Raw genomic sequence first — 27,996 nt, 5'->3', positions numbered from 1 at the left:
TGAATGAAGTGCTTTTCACCGGAAGGAAGTTTACCTTTTGGTAGAGACCTTCTTTGGGATAAGATGTGCAAAGCAACGTGTGAGGGAACTCCCTCAGTCCTTCAACGCATCACACCGGCCAGCTCTCAGAGTGAGATGCTCTCTGGTTGTTTGCTGTTCTCTTCCCCTTCCACGTTGATGTGAAGGGCTCATTCCTTCACGCACCCGTCTCTAATTACTGAGCTGATATTGAAAAACAGGCACGGAGCAGCGAAACGATCCGAGTGGACTTTTCAGATCAGTTTTCTTGTTCCTAGTTCTCTTCTTGGAAGCCAATTTCCTTGCGAGAATTTTGAATCGACGAAATATCACCAGTAAGTGCTGGAAACTCGCCTGAACAGAGTGTACTGCAAATACACTGTAACCTTGGAAAGGGAGAGAAGGGCCGGTTATGTCAAAGAATTTTCCCAAGAACTCTGAGAGGAAAGCCTACTGAGGACAAACATCCCTGTAAAGGGGAAATGACTGAAAACCATTCAATTATTTACCATCGATGAAACTTTACTGAATCACAATTTGAACAATTTACTTGCTTTAAGGTAGCCTGTGTACTTACAATGCATGCAGCTGTTTGAGAGTAGCTCCATATGTCCATTGTAGCGTTTTGGTTATTAGTGCTTCAGTGATGTATTTAGACAATGTGAAAGCCAACATCAGAGCTTGCAAGCTGGATCCCAATACAGAGCGACTCCTTGGGTAGACCCAAATGGAGGATGATGTCTGTAAGCGAACAACTGACATTTCACGAGAACAATATTTCAGGACAAGCTAGTACAACACAACATCAAGCCAATGGCTTCATCCACCCACTCAACACTGACTTCATACGGAGTATTTCTAATTGGTTCTGTTATGGAAACTTGCTCTAATGTCATACAGGACAGACTGACTGACTGTAAACCAGAGAAAGTATATGGACTGCAGGTGTTGGAGATCAGAGTCAGAGTGTGGTGCTTGAAAAGCAGTCAGTCAGGCAGCATCAGAGGAGCAGGAGAGTCATCGTTTGGGTAATCAGGCCTTCATCAGGAATGAGGGCTTATGGTCCAAGGGGGTTGAGAGATAAATGGGAGTGGGTGGGGGTGGGGCTGGGGATGAAAGTAGATGGGAAAGTGATAGGTAGATGAAGGTGGGGGTGAAAGTAGACAGAAGTGAAGGAAGATGGACATGTAGGACAGTTCAAGAGGGTGGTGCAGAGTTGGAAGGTTGGGAGTAGGATAAAGTGTGGGGAGGGAATATGGGGAAACTGGTGAAAACCAGATTGATCCTTTGTGGTTGCAGGGTCCCAAAGTGGAAGATGAGGCGTCCTTCTTCCAAGTGTCAGTTGGTAAGGGTTTGGTGATGGAGGAGGCCCAGGACCTGCATGTCCTTAGTGGAGTGGGAGCAGGAGTTGAAATGTTCAGCCACAGGGCAGTGGGGTTGGTTAGTGCAATGTCCCAGAGATGCTCTCTGAAACCATTCACAAGTTGGCGTCCTGTCTTCCCAATGTAGAGGAGACCACATTGGGTGCAATGGATGCAGGAGATGATGACATACATGGAAGTACAGATAAATTTCTGATGGATGTGGAAGGATCCTTTGGGGCCTTGGACAGAGGTGAGAGGGGAGGTGCGGGTGCAGGTTTTGCACTTACTGTGGTAGCAGGGGAAGGTGGATTGGCAGGATTGGAGGGTGGGTTGGTGGGGTGCCTAACAAGGGAGTCATGGAGGGAATGGTCTCTCTGAGACATAGGTAGGGGTGGGGAGAGAAACATATCTCTGATCATGGGGTCTGTTTGTAAGTGCTGGAAATGGTGGAGGATGGTGCAGTGTGTCTGGAGGTTGCTGGGGTGAAAGGTGAGGACCAGGGAATTCTGCCCTTGTTGTGACTGGAGGGGTGGGCTTCAAGGGCAGAGGTGCAGAAAGTGGAGGTGATGCACTTTAGGGCATTGTCGACCATGTAGGAGGGGAAATTGTGGTTTTTGAAGAAAGAGGCCATCTGGGATGTTCTATGGTGCAATTTGCCCTCCTGGGAGCAGATGTGGTGGAGATGGAGGAACTGGGAAGAAGGGATAGTGTTTTTAGAGGAGGTAGGGTGGAAGGAGATGTCATCCAAGTGGCTGTGGGAGTCCATGGGTTTGTAATGGATGTCTGTGTTCAGTTGGTCAGCATAAATGGAGATGGAGAGGTCTGGGAAGAGTAGATATGTGTCTGTGAGATGAATTTGAGATCGGAATGGGAAGGGTTTGTAAAGTTGATGAATTGTTCAACCTCCTCAAGGGAGCACGAGGTTAGCACTGATATGGTCATTGATGTATCTCCTTCACATGCATTCATACCCACACACACACACTCTCTCACATGAATTACACTCACACGCACACACTCAGATGTGCACACTCACTGTCTCTCCTACATGCACACACACATAGGTCTATGGGGTGAATTTATATTTGCAGAATTATGTTCTATTTTCCTCAAAAATACATATCCATGTAAGATTCTATCCCACTTCAGAAATACAACCAGCCTGACTCAAGATTGGGACACAGACAGACTTTAACCGCGCATTTTTAATGCAACCCTACCTATGTTTCAGAGAGACATGATTCCCTTGTTAGGCCCCCCACCAACCCACCCGCCCATCCTGCCAATCCACCTTCCCCTGCCACCACAGGAAATGCAAAACCTGTGCTGCACCTCCTCTCTCACCTCTGTCCAAGGCCCCAAAGGATCCTTCCACATCCATCAGAAATTTACCTGTACTTCCACATATGTCACCTCTTGCATTTGTTGCACCCCATGTGGTCTCCTCTACATTGGGAAGACAGGATGCCAACTTGTGGATTGTTTCAGGGAACATCTCTGGGACATTGCACTCACCAACCCTAATGCCCTGTGGCTGAACACATCAACTATTGTTAGAAAACCTGAAGGTATCTTGAGATGTAACTTAAAAGAAGTTCTGGGATTTATGTATCGGAGAGCTGAAACCAGCAAACCCATTCTGAAAAATGAAAGACTTAACCTAAATTTGTTTGTAATATTATTTCAGCTGCATGACACTGTAATCCCTATGGTATAAATTCTATATCTTATGGTTTGGCCACGCAACCACCTGATGAAGGAGCAGCGCTCCAAAAGCTAGTGCTTCCAAATAAACCTGTTGGACTATAAACTGGCATGTTGTGATTTTTAACTTTGTCCATCCCAGTCCAACACTGGCTCCTCAGGTCAAGAATAATCAGGGATTACCTCTTGGTGTGGATTGTTAAGTTAAAATTCTCTCTGATGGTGAAGCAAGCTTTTTCAAAAAGAATTCTTAGTGTCCCCTCTGTGGAATTCCTAAAGCAATTGCTCTCCCAGAGTGAGACGGCTGGTGACAGTGGTTTAACCTGAGGGTCACCACACCTCAGGTGAGGACTGAGATGAGAAGGAGAGTCCTTCATGGTAATTTCAGCCAGAGTGAAAATTGAATCCATGCTGTTGGCATCACTCTATATTGCAGTCCAGCCAACTGAGTGAACCGGCAACCCCGACCGAGAACTTACAGACAAACTGTTGCCTCCATAAAATTAAGTGAACGGCCTGTGTTTTTGTGAGTCAGTCAATTTGTGAGTATATTTGGTTCAGAAATCTCTTTTGTGTTTCAGATTCTTCTCAAGCTGCTACCATGTGGGGGCCGTTCCTGTCGCTGTTGATCACTTCCATTTATTTAACCAACAGAGTTCAAGCTGTCAAATGGGGGGGATGTGAACATGTGGAAGTGCAAAAGAATTTTAGTCTCGATCAGGTTTGTCCTGTTAATTCTTTAATTGCATGGCAATTCCATTTTGCGTAAGGAAGTAAAATTTGCAGATGCTAAAGCATCAATGAAACATATTTTGCCAAAGGGATTGGACGGTTCAGTGGATTTTCACATCATCTGTTCAACTTTAGCGACAGAGATGAAAGCAAAATCAGTTTATGTTCTTACATCCCAACTCATATGGTTTCTCATTCAGCACAAACATGGCTTATAAGACATTAACATTAGTCCTCCAAAACAAATGTCTTTGAGCGTGGTCCCTTATTGAGAGTAGGAAGTCACCACTGAACCCATCAATAATCAAAGCAGAAAATGTTAGAAATACTCAGTGGGTTAGGCAGCATCTGTGAAGAGAGACAGAGTTAACCTTTCAGTCATTGATGATCCTTCTGAAATTTCTGATGATGGGTTAACACTGATCCAAAAAGTTACCTATTTGTCTCAACAAATACTTTCTGACAATCACATTAAATCTATATCTGTGGTGATTTAGTTTCAGAAAGTGTTGTCACTAATATATTAATTCATTTCAGCGTAATATATAATATCGGGTAAGTTACAGACTATAACAGTAGGGTAAATTTCTCGTTGTTTTTCTTTGGTAAATATCAATCAATTTGGATTAGAATTTAAGGATTTAGTTTAGAAATACCTTCCCAAACATTTGGAAATTAGTATTAATGTTAAGTGCTGTCTTGTGGGTTCCAGCAGCACACACTGTTTATTGCTGAAACTGTATTAAATGTTGGTTTGGCCACAGTTAGAATTGCATGTGCATTTCTGGAATCCACATTATAGGAGGGAGGTGATTGAACTCGAGAGAATGCAAAGACGATTTACCAGGATGTTAGAGTGTTTGGGTTATGAGGAGAAATTTGGTAGATTGGGCTTGTTTACCTTGGAGCAGACAAGACTGAGGGGGGACATGATTGAGATTTATAAAATTTTGTGTGTCACAGGTTGGGTAGGCAGGAAAGAAATTTACATTTGACTAAAGAATCAATGACCGTCAGGCACAGATTGAAGGTAACAGGCAGGAGGTTCAGAAGAGATGTGAGGAAAATCTTCACTCCAAAGGTATTGGGAATCTGGAACTCACTGCCTGCAAGTATGATAGGGACAGAAGCTCCCATAACATTTACAAAATATTTAGATGTGCCCTTTCAATGTCAAGACATACAAGGCGATAGGCTAAGTGTTGGAAAATGTGATTTGTATAATTCTCTTGTGGGATGTGGGTGGTAGCTCAAAGGGCTGAATGGCCTACTCCTGCTCCTATTTCCTGCGTTTCCATGCAGGACTTGTTCCGAGGATGGTGGAACTATCCAATGAAGAGAGTTTGGGGAAACAGGGCCTGTTTTTGGAAGGGTTTCAGAAAATAAGAGATGACCATATTAAAACATACAGAATGCTTAAAGGGATAGTTGACAGTCTGGTAGATGTGGGCAAGAAATCTCTCCAAATCTATGTATGCGTGTTGTGTGTAGGAGTCTAGAACCAGAGGAAAGAAGTTTCAAATTAAGGGGGACCAAACTTAGGAGAATTATTTTTATCTCGAGGATTGTGAATCATGGGAATTATCTATCCAAGAAAGCTGAGAAAGCTTAGTCTATGACAATGTTTACTAAATGATTACTAAATATTTAAATGGTCTTAGGGATGGTAGGGGAAAACATTTATTGAAGTGTTTGATCAACAGCGTTTGTATTGATTGAGGAGCATATTCAATGGGTTGAATGGTCAACTCCTGTTTCCAATTTAGAAGATAATGTTTGAAATATACTTATTTTTAAAATAAAAGAATGAACTAAACCTCTTTTTTATCATTCTCTGCTGATTACAAAAACTTGTTGCTAACGCAAAGGCAGCTACCAATTTGCACCACTTCCAAGATTGCCTTCATATTCTTTCAGAAGAGACATAGAGATCTATAGCACCATAAAGGGCCCTTCAACCCATTGAGTCTCTGCCAATCAAAAACAAATACTTAACTATTCTAATGGCATGACAGTGACAGCCCTTGACACCAAGGCCGCATTGGACTGAGGATCCCTAGCAAGGAGCCCGAGCAAAACTGGAATTGTGGAGGTACAGAGATCTAGTTTTGAAACAGACATTTCAAACCAACTCGTCCATGCCAACCAGATATCCCCACTTAATCTCCTGAAGAAGGGCTTATGCCCGAAACGTCGATTCTCCTGTTCCTTAGATGCTCCCTGACCTGCTTTGCTTTTCCAGTAACACATTTTCACCCACACTTAATCTACCAGTATTTGGCCCATGTCCCTCTAAACCTTCCTATTCATAATCCCATCCAGATGCCTTTTAAATGTAATTGTACCAGTCTCCACCACTTCCCCTGGTAGCAAATTCCACACATGTACCACCCTTTGTGTGAAAGATCTGCCCCTGAGGTCCCTTTTAAATCTTTCCCCTCTCATTTTAAACCTATGTCCTCCAGTTTTGGAGTCCCCCATTCTTGGAAAAGGACCTTGTCTATTTATCCTATCCATGACCCTCATGATTTTATAAACCTCAATAAAGTCACCCCTCAGTCTCCGAAAATCCAGGGAAAACAGCCCCAGTCTATTCAGCCTCTTGCTATAGCTCAAATTCTCCAACATCCAGGCAACATCCGTGTAAACCTTTCTGAACCCTTTTGTGTTTTACAACACCCTTCCTGTAGTAGGGAGACCAGAATTGTATAGATTATTCCAGTAATGGGAATCAGGAGGAAAACTCTCCATTGGTTGGAGCCATACCTGATGCATAGGAAGGTGATTGGACACCAGTCATCTCAGCTTTAGGACATCTCTTGTATGGAAATGTCTCTTTCTTTCACATTCTTTTATGTAGTCCTGTCTGTCTCCAGGTCCTCCTCTCTGCTGTTCTTACTGGGGTCCTCTTCTCTTCTCTCAGCCTTTTATCATGTCAACCAAATAATATCCATTACCTTTCCCGACATGGCAACTGTTGTATTTATCTTTGATTTTTTGCAACTCTATCCATAAAAATGTTGCATGATTTTAAAACGTGACAGCTGCCTATTAAATCCAACAACTGTTTCTTTATAAAAACACCTGCGATGTTAGTAGATGTTCCCGTATTCTCGATCTACCGTGTTCTCTACTGTTCCTACTTTAAGTATGATTTGGAGATGCCGGTGTTGGACTGGGGTGTACAAAGTTAAAAATCACACAACACCAGGTTATAGTCCAACAAGTTTAATTGGAAGCATACTAGCTTTCGGAGCGACGCTCCTTCATCAGGTGATTGTGGAGGGCTCAATCGTAACACAGAATTTATAGCAAAAATTTGCAGTGTGATGTAACTGAAATTATACATTGAAAAATTGATTGTCTGTTAAACCTGTCATCTTTTAGAATACAGTGATAGTTTCATTTCTTTCACGTGTAAATCACAAAACCCTTTTTTGTAAAGTTGCATTCTCGGGTTGGCTGTTAACAATGGTGATAGCTAGACAATATGTTGAAGGTGTTAGCCCTCTGTGTTCTCTGTCTATGACCTGATGTTTAGATTGATTCCTTTGGGCGGCACAGTGGCACAGTGGTTAGCACTGCTGCCTCACAGCGCCAGAGACCTGGGTTCAATTCCCGACTCAGGCGACTGACTGTGTGGAGTTTGCACATTCTCCCCGTGTCTGCGTGGGTTTCCTCCGGGTGCTCCGGTTTCCTCCCACAGTCCAAAGATGTGCAGGTCAGGTGAATTGGCCATGCTAAATTGCCCGTAGTGTTAGGTAAAGGGATAAATGTAGGGGAATGGGTGGGTTTCGCTTCGGCGGGTCGGTGTGGACTTGTTGGGCCGAAGGGCCTGTTTCCACACTGTAAGTCTAATCTAATCTAATCCAAAAAGTGAGATAACAGAGTTTTACATAACTTCATGCAGTTTTTAAGCAAAGTACAATGTAACTCTGCAAGTACAAATTCACCCCACAAAATATATGTGTGCATGTGGGCCTTTGTCTGTCTGTGTGTGTGTCTGTCTGGGGTGGGGATTGTGAGTGTGAGAAAGTGTGTGTGTAGTGAGTGCAGAGTGTCTGTGAGGGGGTGCATGTGTGAGTGTGGGAGTGTGTGTGTCTATAAGGGTGTGTGTGGGTGTCTATGTGCACGTCTGTGTGTACCTGTGTCCATGTGTATGTGAGAGTGTGTGTGTGTGTGTGTGTGTGTGTGTGTGTGTGTGTGTGTGTGTGTAGTACAATGGTGATCACCTGTAATGTGACATGAACCCAAGATCCCGGTTGAGGCCCTCCCTATGGGTGCCAAACTTAGCTATCAGCCTCTGCTCAGCCAGTTTCCTCTGCTGCCTGTCCCAAAGTCCACCTTGGAGGATGGTCACCCGAAGGTCCGAGGCTGAATGTCCTAGACCACTGAAGTGTTCCCCAACTGGGAGGGAACCCTCCTGTCTGTTGATTGTTGTGCAGTGCCCATTCATCCGTTGTCGTAGCCTTTGCTCGGTTTCCCCAATGTACCATGCCTCCGGGCATCCTTGCCTGCAATGTATAAGATAGACAACGTTGGCTGAGTCACATGAGTACCTGCCATGTACAAGGTGGGAGGTGTTCCCACACGTAATAGTGGTATCTATGTCCACAATCTGACACGTCTTGCAGCGTCCACTGTGACAGGGTTGTATGGAGTTGTCCTGAGAGCCGGGCAGTTTGCTACGAACTATGATCTGTTTGAGGTTTGGCGGTTGTTTAAAGGCAAGTAGTGGAGGTGTGGGGAAGGTCTTGGTGAGGTGCCCATCCTCATTGATAATGTGTTGCAGGTCACGAAGAATATGGCGTAATTTTTCAGCCCCTGGGAAGTACTGAACAACGAAGGGTACCCTGTCAGTTGCAGCACGTGTCTGTCTCCTGAGGAGGTCATTATGGTTCCTTGCTGTGGCACATCGGAACTGGCAGTCGATGAGTTGAGCATCCATTCTTGTGAGGGCATCCTTGAGTACTTCCAGGTGTCCATCACGTTCCTCCTCATCTGAGCAGATCTGGTGTATGCGTAGGGCTTGTCCATAGGGAATGGCTGTTTCAATATGTTTTGGGTGGAAGCTGGAGAAGTGTATCATTGTAGATTGTCTGTGGGTTTGCAGTAGAGTGTGGTGCTGAGGTGTCCGTCCTTGATGGAGACGCACATGTCCAAAAATGAGACAGACAGTCGAGAGTAGTCCATGGTGAGTTTGATGGTGGGATGAAACTTGTTGATGTCACTGTGTAGTTTTATCAGTGACTCCTCGCCATGGGTCCAGAGGAAGAAAATGTCATCAATGTACCTGGTGCACGGTGTTGGTTGGAGATCCTGCATAGAGAAGAAATCTTGTTCGAACCTGTGCATAAAAGTGTTGGCATATTGGGGTGCAAATTTGGTCCCCATAGCTGTTCCGTGTGTCTGGATGAAGAATTGGTTGTCAAAGGTGAAGACTACCGCAAGCCCACAGACAACCTCACAATGCTTCAGCTTCCACCCAAAACATATTAAAACAGGCATTCCCTACGGACAAGCCCTATGCATACACTGAATCTACTCAGATGAGGAGGAACGTGACGGACACCTGGAAGTACTCAAGGATACCCTCACAAGAATGGGATACGATGCTCAACTCATCAACCGCCAGTTCCGACGTGCCACAGCAAGGAACCGTAATGACCTCCTCAGGAAACAGACACATGCTGCAACTGACAGGGTACCCTTCGTTGTTCAGTACTTCCCAGGGGCTGAAAAATTACGCCATGTTCTTCATGACCTGCAACACATTATCAATGAGGATAAGTACCTCACCAAGACCTTCCCCACACCTCTACTACTTGCCTTTAAACAACCACCAAACCTCAAACAGATCATTGTTCGTAGCAAATTGCCCGGCTCTCAGGACAACTCCATACAACCCTGTCACGGTGGATGCTGCAAGACGAGTCAGATTGTGGACATTGTTCCCGCGTGTAATAGTGGTATCTCCTCCCACCTTGTACATGGCAGGTACTCATGTGACTCAGCCAACGTTGTCTATCTTACACGTTGCAGGCAAGGATGCCCGGAAGCATGGTACATTGGGGAAACCGAGCAAAGGCTACGACAACGGATGAATGGGCACTGCACAACAATCAACAGACAGGAGGGTTCCCTCCCAGTTGGGGAACACTTCAGTGGTCTGTGACATTCAGCCTCGGACCTTTGGGTGACCATCCTCCAAGGTGGACTGTGGGACAGGCAGCAGAGAAAAGTGGCCGAGCAGAGGCTGATAGCTAAGTTCGGTACCCATAGGGAGGTCCTCAACCGGGACCTTGGGTTCATATCACATTACAGGTGATCACCATTGCACTACACACACACACACACACACACACACACACACACACACACACACACACACACACACAGATATTCCTACACACACACCCTCTCACATACACACGGACACAAGTACACACAGACACCAACACACACACTCCCACACTCACACATGCACCCCCTCACAGACACTCTGCACTCGCTACACACACACACACACACACACACACACACACACACACACTTTCTCACACTCACAATCCCCACCCCAGACAGACACACACAGACAAAGACCCACACGCACACATATATTTTGTGGGGTGAATTTGTACTTGCAGAGTTACATTGCACTTTGCTCAAAAACTGCATGAATTTATGTAAAACTCTGTTATCTCACTTTTTGGATTAGAATCAATCTAAACATCAGGTCATAGACAGAGAACACAGGGGGCTAACACCTTCAATATCTTGTCTAGTTATCACCATTGTTAACCCGAGAATGCAACTTTTAAAAACGATTTTGTGATTTACACATGAAAGAAATGAAACTATCACTGAATTCTAACAGATGAAAGGCTTAACAGACAATCAATTTTTCAATGTATAATTTCAGTTACATCACACTGCAAATTTTTGCTATAAATTCTGTGTTACGATTGAGCCCTCCACAATCACCTGATGAAGGAGCGTCGCTCCGAAAGCTAGTATGCTTCCAATTAAACTTGTCGGATTATAACCTGGTGTTGTGTGATTTTTAACTATTTTAAGTAGTTCATGTAAAGGTGTCTCTGTCTCCCCCTGGTGGCATTGGTGGCATCGACATGGCAAGGTCCAGCGATGATTCACAGTGGCGAACGCGTCGGTGGAAGCAAGGTGATGCCGATGGCTCACTGCTTTCATTCAAGTGGCGCTGCCAAGGGACTCTGACCTGGTCACCCGACCCCTACTCCGTGACAGAGCACTTAACAAGAAGCACTGTAAAGTTAAACACTTTTCCTTTATTTATTCATTTTTCTGCCTTTATGTTTTTGTGTATTTTAAGACAGTGCCAGAGAATGGCTGCACTCTACAAGACTTTCCACTGTATTTTGTAACAACATAAACGTGACAAGAAATAAATGAAATCAAGATCTACTTGTACTTCTCTGCTAACGAATCTTTGCAATCATCTCCCAGGAGGAATTACAAGGAACACTAAGTGCATGTTTATTTTCTGAAAGGACTGGTAAATCTGAGGAATCTAGATTTGGTCACTGGTGCATGAAGAATCATGTTTACAGAACCATGCCATACACCACCACAAGTGTTTAACTTCATGGTGATCTTGTGAGGATATTTTTGATTTGTTGTGTTGCAAGTATTTTTTTAATTCCAATCTACAGCATTTGGTCCTCCATGTATTATGCATGTAATTAATAAGCTAATACATTTGTTCTTATTTTGCAGTATATGGGAACATGGTATGAAATCGAACGATTTTATAATGTGACTGGAGACGTCAGATGTATTTCTGAAACAATATCCTCGTCCTACAATGGGATAGAAACTGTATATGAGCTTATCACTCTGATTACGTAAGTTCGATTGTAACTGCTGTGTATGTGTGTACAGGTTTATGTGTGTTCTATTTGTGCACACGCGAGACATTAAATGATTGTCATGGCCTCCTTCTTAAAATTTAGCTACTATAATACTCTGAATAAAGGGACAGCAAAAGTTATTTTGGTACAGCAGAATAGGGCGTTACTGTAGCTTTCCAAATGGCAGTATGATACACCAACCGATCACCATGAGTTCCTTCGTTGATTAGAGCAATGAAAACTTGGAACACTGCCAAGTGTAGCAATGGCTTAGGGGAGCATAAAACAGAACAAGTTTGAAAGGTTTCAATTGCAGAAAGATGGGAACGAAGTACATCATTTGCTTTTCCTATTTGAGGACTTAATTACAGAATTAAAAGTCTTCCAGGTGTTAAGGAGAAAGATTAAGAAGATGTAGCAATATCTGTGACAACAAACTGGGTCTGTTCAGCACTGCAGCAGCTGCTGTTTCTGCTGCACCAGTCTGATCTTCCAGTCTCAGGTGTGGATAAGTTGACATTTATTAACTGGCCTGTACTTCACTGTAGCTACCATGCCATAGTTTCCATGTTGTAGACCTCTATGACTCTGAGAAAAATTGTTTTGAGTCATGTGAAGCATCACTGGATACTGATCCCAGTAACTGATAGTCCCACGAAGTAATCCCCGATATCCGTTTGGGCAACGGTGCTGACTGCTTTCATTGAATGTAGAAATCTGCATCACAACATTGGTCCAATGGACCAAATGGCCAAAGAGTTAGTTAAACATTTTCCTGTCTCCAATGACGGTAAGCAATTACATAAGTAAGCTCTTACTCAGGAAGTAAACTGTCCTTAATTACATAAAATTATAACAGGGAAGGAAGTTGGCTGGCCAATCCAGTATGTGACAGTATTTATGCACCACACATACAGCCATCTTAGTCCCATTTGTTTCTATTTCTTTCAGCCATCTATCTCAACTGTTGGTCAAAGGTAATACGCGTCTAGATACTCTGTGCAGTTCTCACCCATACATCAGCCTGACTGACAGGCATATGAAAGGTGTCATAGGGGTCTTGATTGTGGAGAGGGTGGGGCTATGTTGGATCCAGTAGCAGCCCTGGAGTATCAGCAAGGGTCTTCAGGTGGATGCAGGCCCAGGGGAGCAGATGATACTTCAGGGTCTCTGGAAGAGATATGGAAAACAGATAGATCATGGGACACTCCTGCTGGCCTGCGAGCAATATTGCCAAGGCACCTGCCATATGAACTGAGCAAGCCTTGCTTCTTTTAAGTTGCAGAGTTACTTGTGGCCTTGGAAACCCAGCTACCTGTGGTTAAAAAGAACGTGAGTGTAAATGAAGGCTGCAGTCTCATTAAAAGACTTACATGATTCGGATGTTATATTTGGAAATCAAGACAGCTACCAACCAGTGAATGCTTCGAATGCAGTGTGATATTGCAAACCTGATGTTAAAATACACATAGAATTAGGCATGGGCCAAAGGAAAATAATTTTAATAAATGAGTTTGCTGCAAGCCAATTGACTAGAATGTTACATTACCTATACCATAAGGTGTTTGGCAGAGGATGTTGGGTGAGTGTTGACAGCCTACACTGTCACTACATTGGTGAAAAAGTTCAAAGGTCGAGGGATATCTGCATTTAGGAATACCCTATTCTTTACTAGGGTGTTTGATCTTTGCCTAAAAAAGCCCTGACATATATATGTCTACTATCCATTTAGTTTTCATAAGTAGATTTTGCCCCTTCCACCAAGAGCTGAAAACGTGTTGCTGGTTAAAGTGCAGCAGGTTAGGCAGCATCCAAGGAACAGGAAATTCGACGTTTTGGGCCAGAGCCCTCACCCTTCCACCAAGAGGCAACAATCTCACATTGAGCTTGTTTGTGACCAGGGAGGCTGGGGTAGTGTTATTGAGTCATAAACCATTCTCCTCCTTGCAATGTTTCATATTTGTTTTCTATTCTAGCTTCTGAAATGACTCCAGCTCATTTGTTTTTGAGAGTTCAGCCCATGGATTTCACACCTAAGACATGAATGTAGGACATACGAGCAAGAGTTGGCCATTTGCCCCTTCAATTCTGCTTCACTGTTCAATACAACCATGTCTGATCTGGTTGTAGTCTCAGCTCCACTCTCCTTTTTGGATGCTGTAATCCATGTCTCCCTAGTTTATCTGAAATCTTGTTACTGAATCAAAGCTTGACTCTTTCTGATAGGGTTAAATGCCATTGGAGCTGCCTTTGGAGACTCTTTCCTTGCCTGTCACAATCCAAATTGTGGAGTGGGAGGGTTTCCCAGCAGAGTTCCCTCATACTCACCTTGCATCTTTGGACGGCCATGTGAAAGATCACACCATACAATAGAAAGTAATGTAAGGGACCTGGGCTCCTTGAAAGGAGAAAAAGAGGTTTGTATTGGCCAGCTCTGCTTCTGTGCTAGACCCAGACCCTGCAGCTGAAGACCTCAGTCTGTATTGAGACCTAAAGGAGAATTATATGTTCTGGTATTCAGGAGACTCCTCACTTTTTTTTAACCACTTGTGGTCTTGTTGTGATGTCTTCACTGCAGCACTTCTCACATATCCTCAGATGGTGTGATTTGCCTCATATGAAATGAACCCAGGCAAATAAGCTATATTTACACATGGAAATTCACAGAAGTTATAAATGGAATCAGGCCAGTCACCTTGATGTTCACCCTTCTTGTGAGCAAATGGTTCTTATAATTTTTACCCACTCACTTCTCATCTCTCTTCAACATTTTTTTCATCAGTCAAATACAATCTTGAATTTTCACTTAACCTTACACCTGGAATTAACTCCACGGCCACACAATAAAATGTGTCAAAGATTCAATGTTTTTCATTGGACATTTCATGGTTTATCTTGGAATCTTTCTTACTGCTGTTGACCATCAACACTTGAAATGGTCTGCCCCCATTTACCCTGTTCCAAACTTTCCTAAATTTAATGGTGTCTTGCATATTTCCCTGTGAACTGTATTGCTCTTAGGAAAGCCCCAACGTATCAAATCTTCCTTTATTTCTGTATTGCCATATATCAGGGAACATCATAATTAACCCTATCAAAGAGTACTGATATTCTTCCTATCATCAAACCCAATACTATATTGTGGTTTGTGGGAATAAGTTTTTTTCAATTTAGACTCATTATAACCTCTTAGCTTTAATAATTAAGGCATCCTGAGATAAAAGCTAGAAGTTTATTTGTTAGAAAGTCAGTATGATCTTATCAGCTCAGAGGGCTGCTCTTTCATTAGAGAGAGGCAGCTGGTGCTTAATTTAACCGGAAGGTCACCATGCCTCAGATGGGATCAAGGTTACAAACTCAAAATCATCACAATGACCTCAGCTAGTATAGAAATTCAACCTACTCTTTTAGTATCATACTGCAATGCATAAAATCTGTTCAGCTAACTGACATGTTTAACAATCTATATTGTTCCCTTTGATGTTCTGTGAACCTACATTTTCCAGCCCCGATCCTCCTCTGCAGCATTCTGACTACATCCATTCAATTATGTATTACTTAATTCCCTATTTGCGTCAACTCAAACCTAGGATCATTGAATTTTATTTCCCACATTTTAATCCATTAACCTCTGTTGAGCAATATCCCTTAGCTATCTGTCTTCATGTCTTTTTCTCAAAACAAGGCTTTATTTAAATTGCTCATACATACAGTGAACAGAAGTTGATCTCAAACTGAACCCTCAGGAATGCAAGTATTATTATTGAATATTATTGAAAGACTGGGTAGACTTGAGGGGCTGAACGGAATACTTCCATTGCTATTTCAGATGTTCTTTTACTGGCTGATCATGCCTATTGGATTTCCTGCTAGCAACTTCTTACAATTGACTCTTTATATGGATGCATGGTAATTTCACACATACTTAATCATTCCAAAGAGTTTCTATACCACAGATGTTAAACTAGCTGGCTTGTAATTATCTAGATCAACTCTGACTCTCTTTTTATAACATGAATTTAGCATTGGTCACTTTCCAGTCCAGTGGCACACACCTACATTCAATAAAGTTCTGAAATTTCACCTTCTAAGGCTTTACCCAAGTTTTGCTGGATTAACTAGATGTATCCTAGCAGACCTTAATGGTTCATTGCCCCTTCCCTAAAAATGTCTTTGGTTAGAATATTACTCTGTTCCCAGATATTTCAGATTTCACTTCCTCTGCAACATCCATAATATGGATAGACCCCTTTTAATCCTTAGTCTCCAACCATATTTGTTCAGCAAAAGCATATTGACTATTGTGTTCCACTTTTTAATTATCTACAAACTGATGATCCTCACATCTCCACACGCTCCCTCACTTTTAATTGTTTCTTGCTAATGCACAGTATTTGTAAAATATCATTTCTGATCTTTCTAAACCCACTTAACATCTTACTTTCTTATATTATCTTTATTATTTTCAGATTTATATTTACAACCATTATTGTCCCTAATCTTCAATTTATATTGTTTTCTGATCTCTATTCATCTACGTCATTTGAAAGCTACAAGCAGTCTCCTTTTCTTTTAATGGAGTATATTTAATCTGTATCTTGTGGAAAAATTTATAAATCTGTTATTGCTCAGTGGTCCTGTGTGCAAACCTCTAGATTTTCCACAAACTTGTTGAATTTAATATAGTGTTCTAGTGTTTGTACTTGCATTTTCACTTGTTTTTCGCATTTTAATTAAAATTTAAATCACTGCTCACATTTTGCTTTCTCTATTTAACTCATCCATCTATTTCTCTCTTCAATTGTTATTGGACTTAGCAATGTCTTCACCCAAATACCAAATATCCTCTGTTTAGATCACTAAGTGGATACTTAAAAAGTCCCAGAAAAGAATTATTTTCCTTCTTGTCTCTCAAATCTGGCAGCAAATTTCCTCCCCATAATATGGATAGACCCCTTTTAATCCTTAGTCTCCAACCATATTAAATTGGTATCCCATCATTGATAACATCAAGCCTTTCTGATGTATGTTGTGGTTGATGTGAAGGGGTAGATTGGAGATCCATCCCACTGGAAATCAGCTGTGAACAAGTGAGTCAGTCCTATCAATACCACCCCTTACCTCAGATGAATTCATAGCTGAAAATGTGTTGCTGGTTTAAGCGCAGCAGGTCAGGCAGCATCCAAGGAACTGGAAATTCGACGTTTCGGGCATAAGCCCTCCTTCCTTGGATGCTGCCTGACTTGCTGCGCTTTAACCAGCAACACATTTTCAGCTCTGATCTCCAGCATCTGCAGACCTCACTTTTTACTCAGATGAATTCATGTCAAAGTGGAAGGACAGATTTGTCTTTAGATATACAAAGCTTTTCTGTTGTTTGCAGGAAGGGTAATGAGGTGACTGAACACACTGCAGAATTAATTCCACCTGACGAGACAGCCAAAGATCAAGCAAAACTTACCTACAGACTTGGTAAGTTTTATTTAATTTATCTTTCGTGGGATTTGGGCAACATTTATTGACCATCTCTGACTGCTTTATTTGGTACTGAACAGCCTTCTTGATCTAGTCATGAAGTGTAGATAGATCCACTGTGCTGTTACAAAAGGAATTCCAAGGTTTTGGCATAGTAACAGTGAAGGAATTGTAACATTATTCCAAAATGGGATGTGTATGGCTTGAAGCTGAACTTGCAGATAATAGTATTCCCATTATCTATTGCCTGTGTCCTTCCAATTGGTAGAAGTTGTGGGTTTGGAGAGCTTTTGATTAATTGGAGGCGGAAGGTTTTGGGATGGAACGTATGTTGTCTTACAAAGCCAAAGGAAATGACAGCACTGCAAGCAATAATTTTTATAATGGTACTCAAAGTGGAATAGGAAGGGGCAGAGCATACAAGCAAATAAGATCAAAGGAGAAAAAAATGGTATAATAGCAAATTAATGGCTCTTTATTGAAATGAATACTGTATTCATAAAAATAAATGAATTAACAGCACAGTAGGGGTTGATGAATATGACTTTATAGCATTTTAAAATTTATGGTTATAAAGAGGATGCTTTGTTAGTAAAGCTGAAATAAGTATGATTGCAAGAAATGACCTTGCATTGGATAATGTAACATCAATATGGGTGGTGATAGAAAATAACAAGAGGAGGAAGATATTGTTGGGAATAGTTTATAGGCCCTCTGATAGTGATTGCTAGGACATAGAACAGCACTGAAACAGGCCCTTCAGCCCATCATGTCTGTGCTGACCAAGATGCCATTCTAAAGTAGTCCCACCTGCCTGTACATGGTCCATACCTCTCTCTCTCCTGCCTGTTCATTTGTCTATCCAAATATCTCTTAAATGTTCCTATCATTAATATCGTACAGTGATTATATCAGAATATAAGAGGATGTTAAAAAAAAGCAGTACATAGATCCATGGTGACTTTAATCTTTGTGTATATTGGGAAAATCTAATTGGCAAAGGTAGCCACTAGGAATAATTAATAAGCTGTTTTTGGAACAGTGTCCCAGAACATAATGTTGTGGATCCAACAGGGAATCATGGATCTCAGAGTAAAAGTTTCCCTCAGGAACAGTAACAACAACATGGTAGATTGCAATTTCAGGTGAGAAACCTGGGTCAGAATCAACTGTGCTAAATTTAAATAAGGATAATTACATATACATGAGGGCAAAATTGGTTAAAGTGGACTGGCAAGAATTCAGCAGGAAAGAAGGCCGAGGAATAATAGCAGACATTTAAGGAAATCATTCAGATTCATAGTAAAGATATTTCCCAGTGAGGAAGTAGGATTCAAGTAAAAGTTAAAATTAACTCTACTAAACAGGGATTTTAAGGATAGTAGAAAAGTGGAAGTAAAAAGTTGCAATGTTGCAAAGACTGGAGTATTTTGCAAGTTTTAAAAGCCAAAAATGATAACCAAAAAGAAAAAAAAGAGGGAAAATAAACTATGAAGGCAAACTAGCAAGTTAAAAAAAGGACAATTAAAGATTATTTTTATATTTATGAAAAAGAAGAGGTCCATCAGCGAACAAAGCTGAGAAATAACAATGGGACTCAGAAATGGCAGAATAAATATTTCTGTCAGTCTTAACAATGGAAAGCACTAATAGCATTCCAAAAATACTAAATACTCAAGCAAACAAATGTCAAACGAGCAGGAAATATGCACATAACAATCATGAGAGAAGATGTACTAGGAAAAACAATGGCAAATAAATTAACTAGGAGGAAACTTAAAGGGGAAACAGTAGATATAATATATTTGGATTTCCATAAAGGCATTTGATAAGATACTGCACATATTTCATCATATAAGAGCCTTGTGAGCAGAATATTATCATGGATAGAGGATTAATTAACTAATAGAAGTCAGGGTGTTGAGATAAAAGAGGCATGTTCAGGATGACAACTCATTAATGAGTGGAGTGCTACAGGATCATGCCACAATTATTAATAATATGTATTGATGACTTGGATGAAAGAAGTAAATGAACTATTGTCAAATTTGCAGGTAACACATTAATTTGTGTACTATAAGTAGTGGGGATGATACAAGGATATATAGACAGGTATAGACCGGTCAAGTGAGTGGACAGAAACTTGACGGATGGAATATAAATTATGGAGGTATGACATTATGCACTTTTGCAGGAAGACAAGAAAAACTGAATATTATTTAAATGGGGAAAGGCTGCAGAGAATTATAATAGAGAAAGATTTCAGAGTCCTGATGCATGTATCGCACAAAGCTAGGATCCAATTTCAACAGTAATGGGGAATGCAAATGAAACATTGGCTTTTATTTCAAAGAGAATGGAAGATAAAAGTAGGGAGGTCTTGCTAAGGCTATACAAGGTAAGAATCACCTGAGCCATGAGCTAATTGGCACAAGGTCAGTAAGATGTAAAAAATACATGCATGACTCAAAAATTGGCATCAGAGAAATCTGTTCAACTTCATAAGACATTGACACCATTACTGGGAAGGAGGGAGCTGTTCCTATGGGACAGGTTCAACCTGATTCATGTTTGGATAAGAATTGTGGTGAATCACAAAATTAGGCCTGTAAACAATATAATTGGAGGGAAGGGTTCTGGTTCAGTTGCTTCGTATTCCAGACTTAATAATTGAGTTTAAATTCCACCAGTTACAATGATGGGATTTGAACTTCAGAGAACCGATCTACACCACTGACAACATCATAACCCCACTGCCTCATCCTTTGCAGAATATTGAAGCTTTTCACTTTCAATAAATAGGATCATTGACTGGAGAAACAATATTTTGTTTGTACAGAGGGTTTCATTCTCTAGAGGTGGTAACTTTTATTTTGGAAAAGCATTTTTGCATTTAAAAAGCATTTAACAAGATAGCATGTAGAAGGCTGGTGAACAAAATTGAGGCTCATGAAATCAAAGGGTCAATATCCAGTTGGATAAAAAATTGTTTTTGTGTCACCATAGTCTTACTGGACCATAGGGACTGCTCTCTCATTAGGGAGAAGTGACTTTGTGGTGACTTAACCTGAGGGCCACCAGACCTCAGGCGAGGGAAGAGTTCGAGAAGGAGAGTCCTTCATGGTAACCTCAAAAAAATTGGCTTAGGGATTTAAGCAGCAAGTTGTGATGACTGGGTATTTTTCAGGCAGGAAGACCAGATAGTGGCGTTTCCCATCAGCCAGTGTTAGTACCACCACTCTGTTGCTGTGAAGAAATGCCTTGGATCTTGGAATGGAGGGAAATTTCAAAATTGGCTAATGTTATGAAATATGAAGGAGTGTCAAAAAGGAAAATATTACAAATTGCCTGCAATGGAATATAGATAGTCTAACAGAATAGGTGGACAAGTTGCAAATGAAATGTTCTACAGAGAAGTGTGAGGTGATATATTTTGGCAGAGGGAGGAGGGAGAGACAATATAGACTTAATAGCAGAGTTCTAATGAGTTTACAGGGGCAGGGGTGCTGTGGGTTCAAGTCTATTATCTTTGAAGGTGTCAGGATATATTCAGGAAATGGATGACAAAGCTTACAATTTAGAGAGGACATGAGTATGAAGGAGATTTACCCTCAATAGTCCCAGACATGGGGGAATTTAGTTACAAAGTTAGGTTGTAAAATCTTGTGTTGTTGTCATTGGACAATGGAAATTGTGGGAAAATTTGTTAGAAGTGTATAAGATTATGACAGACTAAAATAAGGTAGTCAATGATACACTGTTTCTAAGCGACACAGATGGGCACCTGATCAAGAGATGCAAGGAAACATAAGAAAGACTTTTGTATGCAATGAATTGTACAGACCTGGAATTCACCATCTATGAAGGTGGTGGAAATAGGAATAATCAATAATTTCTAAAAGGAAATTGGATTGGCATTTGAAGGAAATAAACTTGTAGAGCTACAGGAATTGTTTCAAGACCCAGGATTGACTGGATCGCTCAGGAATAATCAGCATGGACTCAAAGTTCTAAATAGCCTCTTTCTGTATTATTAGAGACTTTATGACTTCATAATCTTTTCTTCCTATGATTCATCTTTATTCTATTAAAGTTGATGGACAAGTACAACTTGTTGTTTGCTTATTGTGAGAGATTTTAATTTCATTGGTAAATTGCAAACTTCTATTTTGTTCTACTTTGAAAGTCAATGCAAAGTTTGTGGCTTGTGATTAATGTTTATTTTCTTAACTCAACAGATGAACAAATAGGGCATGAGCCTATGGATGGTATGTATTGAAAAGTACAACTCCTTGATTAATAAACAAACAAAGTGCGATCCTATTTGGGAATGTAATACAATATTCAGTGTTTTGACCTCTGATTACATTTTTCTAGTAACTCCTGTTAATTGTTTTTCATTACATTGGCAGTGACTAAAATTTTGTTCATTTTGGAGTTTGGCATCATCATTTGTTGGGGATTAAGCTCGCAAATAATTTCCACCAAAATTTCCAAGCATACAAATTAATGCTGGGCTTTTAGTGAAAAATAAATTTCCAGAATAAAACTCTGCTGCCAGCTAATAACTAACATGAGATATTTATCGTAGCATTTCCAGTGGTGGAATATAGCTCGTGTAACAACAGTCATTAACGATGAATACAAGTACAGTGTGCAGGATCACTGACATCATGAGACGGAGCAGTGTATAAGTCAGAGGCATATGGGAGAAATCATTTTTTAATACTTTAATGTGTGTGCAAAACAAGTCATGAGACTCTCGAATAGTCATTTAATAATACAGGTTTAGAATATTGCTAAAAATGGGTACATTTTAAAAACATTTTAAGGCGCAATAGTCAGAACATTCACATGAGAATCAATATGAAAGAGAACAACATTGAATGCTTTGTAAAAAGAGTGTTGATTGGTGCATTTAATAGCAATGTCTATTTGTCAACCAGTTAGCACTGTCTTCTCAAACAGAATGCAATGTTATTCCCACTCGTACTGGTCTTTTGTGGATATCCAGTAAATCTAAGACAGAAAGCTTTGACAAAATATCTCGTTTTAGAGCAATGCTCAGATTCTTGAACCTTAAATTAGAAACCTTCAAGAGCTGACTCACTGACTTATTTACATATTTTGACTCTAATTGACTTATTTTGCCTCTGACTGATTGATTTGTGACATTGGGTAGAGTTTTTTTTGACATTGTGACATTATTGGTGTAAATCTGTGCTCACCAGATGGAATAGAATGGAGAAAATAGAATAGAATCCGCACCGTGTGGAAACAGGCCAATCATCCCAACAAGCTCACAATAACCATCTGATGAGCATGCCACCCAGACCCATCCCCCGACCTTATTCCTTTACACCTGCATTTCCCATGACTAACGGACCTAACCTTCTCCTCCGTGAACACTATGGACAATTTAGCACAGCCAATCCATTTTACATGCACCTGTTTGCAATATGGGAGGAAATTGGAGCATCGGCAGAAACCCATGCAGACACAGGGAGAACATGCAAACTCCACATAGAGAGGCTAGAATCAAACGAGCTGATGCTGTGAGGCAGCAGTGCTAACTACTGAACCACAGTACCTTTCGTGGTTGTTGCAAACAATAAGTGTAAACTCAGATAGGGCTTTAACATTGTGGCTGTGAGTCTTTAATTAGAATGCTGTGGCAACACTACTTCCCACTGGGAGGGTAGAATGACCTTTGTCTTGGGCGGTATGTTCTTGCCAGTTGAGCAGGCTCATTCGCTGGTTTGAACATAATTTCAGCATCATCAGGTAAATTGTTGTTATCTCTGCAAACTAGCTATTTGCGTACACAGTAATAAGAATTAAGTTTGGAACACTGACAAACTGTGTTAATTTTCCCATCTGACAACTTTAACAGAGGTTTTTGAAAAGTTGACTAAGTATATTGATGTGGGTAGTGTAGTTAATGTGGTCTACATAGACCTCATTAAGGCCTTTGCCAAAATGCCATGTGGAAGGCTGGTCCAAAAGTTAAGAGCCCATGGGATCTCGGGCAATTTGGCAAACTGGATCCAAAATTGGCTTGCAGACAGGAAGCAAAGAGGTGATGGTGAAGGGTTTTATTTTTGTGATAGGAAGCCTTTAACCAGTGGGGTAATACCACAGTGATTGTTGTTGGGACCTTTGCTGTTTGTTACGTACATTAATGACTTGGATGTGCAAGTAGAAATTTGTATGACAGAAATTGGTGGTGTTGTTGATTGTGAGGAGGATGGTCTCAGGCTCCAGTCTGATTTTGATCACGTGGTAATTGACAGAGCAATGGGTAGATGAAGTTTAATTCTGATAAGTGTAAGGTAATGCATTTTGAGAGATGTAGTAAAGGAAGTTATACACAATGTGTGGTCGGTCCCAAGGGAGTAATGGATAACAAAGGGATGTTGGTCATAGAGTCATAGAGATGTACAGCATGGAAACAGACCCTTCGGTCCAATCCGTCCATGCCGACCAGATATCCTAACCTAATCTAGTCCCACCTGCCAGCACCTGGTCCATATCCCTCCAACCCTTCCTATTCATATACCCATCCAAATGCCTCTTAAATGTTGCAATTGTACCAGCCTCCACCACATTCTCTGGCAGCTCATTCCATATACATACCACCCTCTGCATGAAAGAGTTGCCTCTTTTATATCTTTCCCCTCTCACCCTAAACCTATGCCCTCTAGTTCTGGACTCCCCAATCCCAGGGAAAAGACCTTGTCTATTTATCCGATCAATGCCCCTCATAATTTTGTAAACTTCTATAAGGTCACCCCTCAGCCTCCAATGCTCCAGGGAAAACAGCCCCAGCCTGTTCAGCCTCTCCCTGTAGCTCAGATCCTCCAACCCTGGCAACATCCTTGTAAATCTTTTCTGAACCCTTTCAAGTTTCACAACATCTTTCCGATAAGAAGGAGACCAGAATTGCACGCAATATTCCAACAGCGGCCTAACCAATGTCCTGTACAGCCACAACATGACCTCCCAACTCCTGGACTCAATACTCTGACCAATAAAGGAAAGCATTCAAGTCATAGATCCTTGAAGGTGTCAGCAAAGGTGACAGAGTGATGAAAAAGGCAATGATTGCCTTCATTAGCTTGGGTGCGTAATATAGGAGCAAGGAATATTTGTTATAATTTTATAAAACATTGGGTAATCCCCAAATGGAATACAGTGTGCAGTTCTGCTCACTACACTATTGGAAGATTGTGAATTGCATTGGACAAGGTGCAGAGGAGATTCACCTAGATGTTGCCTGGGAAAGAAAATCTTGGTTATGAGGAGAGAGTGAGATGGGCAGGGTCATATTCCTTGGAGCAGAGGAGGCAGATTGAAGAATACAAAATTATGAGAGGTATAGACAGAATAGATCATGAGAATCTTTTCTTCATAGCAGATGTGTCTAAGATTAGAGGATGTTGAAGTCTTTTCATTTCATTTGCAAAAGTGACTAAAGAATGAAGTGGCCAGTAACCATTTGGGTTTTGATGATCCAGACCAAGCTGGTGGGTACAGCTAAAGGACCTATCGAGAGTGCATGAGGAGCAGAAGAAATCAATTTTAAATGCATATCAGTTTGTGCCAGAAGTCTACAGACAACGTTTCAGGCACATCAGGAGGGACCTGAAGTGCTGTGAGGAAGGCATATGGTCTACTGGGCTTTATTGGCAGAGGAATTGAGTTCCGGAGTCCTGAGGTCATGTTGCAGTTGTATAAGACTCTGGTGCGGCCTCATCTGGAGTATTGTGTGCAGTTTTGGTCGCCATACTATAGGAAGGATGTGGAGGCATTGGAACGAGTGCAGAGGAGGTTTACCAGGATGTTGCCTGGTATGGTAGGAAAATCGTATGAGGAAAGACTGAGGCACTTGGGGCTGTTCTCATTGGAGAAAAGAAGGTTTAGGGGAGATTTGATAGAGGTGTACAAGATGATTAGGGGTTTAGATAGGGTAGACACTGAGAACCTTTTACCGCTAATGGAGTCAGCTGTTACAAGGGGACACAGCTTTAAATTAAGGAGTGGAAGGTATAGGACAGATGTTAGGGGTAGATTCTTTACACAGCGGGTTATGAGTTCATGGAATGCCCTGCCAGTAGCAGTGGTGAACTCTCCCTCTTTATGGTCATTTAAGCGGGCATTGGATAGGCATTTGGAAGTTATTGGGCTAGTGTAGGTTAGGTAGGATTTGGTCGGCGCAACATTGAGGGCCGAAGGGCCTGTACTGCGCTGTATTTTTCTATGTTCTATGTTCTATGGACCCCAGTCAAATATACATTGAACTTGAAAGGATAAAACAAAATAATTTTGAGAGATAAATGAGTTCCTTAAAAATAGGTCAAACATATGACACACTTAGAGAGTTGATTATTTTGGAGGAATTTAAAAAGTCACTATGGGGTAGTGAGAGCTCATGTGGAAGAGTCAAGAGTGTGGTGCTGGAAAAACACAGCAATCAGGCAGCATCCAAGGAGCAGGAAAATCCACGTTTTGGGCAAAATGATTTCTGATGAAGGGTTTTTGCCCGAAACGTCAATTTTTCTGCTCCTCGGATGCTGCCTGATCGTTGTGTTTTTCCAGCACCAGGCTCTTGACTCTAATCTCCAACATCTACAGTCCTCACTTTTGCCTCATGTGGAAGAGCAGAGAGTTAAACCGGCAAGGTTAGCAGCTGAAATGGCTGATGGTTATGAACTGGTTCATAAAACAAATTTTGGCTTCTGACATCAATTTCAATCCAGGAGGTAAAACAATGGAGAAAAGAGAAGTCTTCAGGTGGGAAGGGAAAATCAGATATCGGTGAAGAGAATAAGAATAACATACCACAAGGTAAAATGAAACCCATGAAGGGGAAAGAGAAGTTAAAAAGCTGCAGTGTATTCACTGTAATAGAGTAGGCTGCATGAAGTCACAGTGTTAATGGGTTAGATAAAAGCATAAGGATGACGGATGTAGGAAAACAGGGTAAGCCAATGAATTTGTTAAAGTGGTAAAACAAAGCACAGCGGAGGCTAAAAAGCTGCACTAGAATGTCCAACCTGGCTGGAGGGTGGGAGGGAAGAAAGAGCCAGATCTTCTGCAGCAAAGATGTTATGCAACTTCCAATTGGGGAGGGGTGGAGGGTGTGACTTTATAGTGGTTTATAAAACTGTGAGGAGCAGGGATAGAGTAAATAGAATCATCGAATCTCTATAGTGTGGAACCAGGCCATTTAGCCCAACATCGACCCTCCGAAGATTAAGCCACTCGGAACCATTCCCCAACTCAATTGCTCTGCATTTCTCCTAACTAATACAACTAATCTCCACATCCCTGAACACTATGAGCAATTTAGCATGGCCAATTCACTTAACCTGCAATCTTTGGATTATTGGACAAAACTGGAGCACGTGGAGGAAATTCACACAGACACGGGGAGAATATGCAAACTCCGCACAGACAGTCATCTGGGGCTGAAATCGAATTGGTCCAGCAATCTGACAGTAGTGAAATGCTCTTCAAACAGCTAGTGGAAATATTTATTACATGACTGTTGGAAATGCTGTGTTTCAGTTTGTCTAAATTTCTTTTCCAAAACTGCAATTAATTTGATTAGTTGGTGAGCCAACGAAAAGAAACTAGCTGCGTGTTTTCTCAGAGATTAATGTTCAGTACTCTTTTTCTTTTATTGCAGATGAAGTTGTTTTTCATTACTGGGTGTTAGACACTGACTATACAAGTTACTCTCTGGTATTCTCCTGTGTATCTTTCCTTGGCATAATGCACACCCCATATGCCTGGATTTTTTCAAGAGAACGACAGCTGTCAGCAGATACCACACAGTACCTGCATGGTGTCCTGGAAAAATATAAGATTAAAACTGATGATCTTGTGAAAATTAGTCAAGAAGGTTGCTTATAAAAGACGACCTGAATGCATATCAGACATTTTACTGTCCATCAAAATACACTTATTTTTAGTTTACTCCATTGTAATTTATACTAGAGGTAGCATAACTGAAATTATATAATATCTGCTGCAGTTGCTGTGATGGACTATGAATTGAGTTATCTTCAATAAAGTGCAGGAGTTTGAAGAAATACCTCCAATTGTCAATATCAACGCCCTCTGAAATTCAAATCAATGGTGAAATCTTGACTAGTCCATCACTAGATGAAGATATGTTCCATTTAAAATTAGAGACAATTGGAATCAGACATCATGCTACCAACATTTGGTCTAAGCACAGCGACTGACTAATTAGTGCTAATGCCTTTAATGGCACTTCTGGTTTGATCTCCTAATTATTTCTTTGCTGTTCTTCCATTCTTCAATTAATCATGTGCAATACTTAGAACTTAGATTAATTTGGCATTGACACAGATATTTGGCTTTGTGCACAACAAGAGTATCAGAAATCTGTTAAACTAAGTCCTTTTTTCAGCAATAAAAATTAAAAATTAAAATGGTGTCTTTCTTTTTATCCTCATCTCTATGTAATCCATTTGATTATGTATGTACATATAGCCTACACAGCTACAATGCTTTGAATGTGTGTGTGTCTGTGTGTGAAAATTTTGTATTCCTTCATAACCCCTTTCCCTTGAATCTTTATTCTATCACTGACAGTATGGGTAATAGAGACATAGAGAAAATATCAGTGGGCTGGTAACCTAGACATCAAGACTAATACTATGGGGATGTGGATTTAAATTCAGTGGAATTTAAATTCAATTACTAAAATCTGGAATCAAATGCTTGATGAATGTTGAAACCTAGTGGCCTCGCAACCCACCACAGATAATATCAATATAATT

General features: G+C 41.0%; 1 protein-coding gene across 1 annotated transcript in view; it reads left to right on the top strand.

Annotated features, from left to right (window-relative positions):
* The window catches only part of LOC132821487 (apolipoprotein D-like), a 28,588-nt gene extending 1,042 nt beyond the window's left edge, over positions 1-27,546 (top strand). Inside the window, exons 2-6 of the mRNA XM_060834084.1 lie at positions 3,668-3,807; positions 11,574-11,701; positions 17,091-17,179; positions 21,421-21,450; positions 26,874-27,546. Coding sequence (XP_060690067.1) covers positions 3,688-3,807; positions 11,574-11,701; positions 17,091-17,179; positions 21,421-21,450; positions 26,874-27,100 — 594 coding nt within the window. The 5' untranslated portion in view covers positions 3,668-3,687 and the 3' untranslated portion in view covers positions 27,101-27,546. The remainder of the gene's footprint in view (positions 1-3,667; positions 3,808-11,573; positions 11,702-17,090; positions 17,180-21,420; positions 21,451-26,873) is intronic.
* Positions 27,547-27,996: the final 450 nt, after the last annotated feature.

Source organism: Hemiscyllium ocellatum, chromosome 13 (genome assembly GCF_020745735.1).
Source record: "Hemiscyllium ocellatum isolate sHemOce1 chromosome 13, sHemOce1.pat.X.cur, whole genome shotgun sequence".
Classification (NCBI taxonomy): Eukaryota; Metazoa; Chordata; class Chondrichthyes; order Orectolobiformes; family Hemiscylliidae; genus Hemiscyllium; species Hemiscyllium ocellatum.
This window is presented reverse-complemented; position numbering and strand designations above follow the sequence as displayed.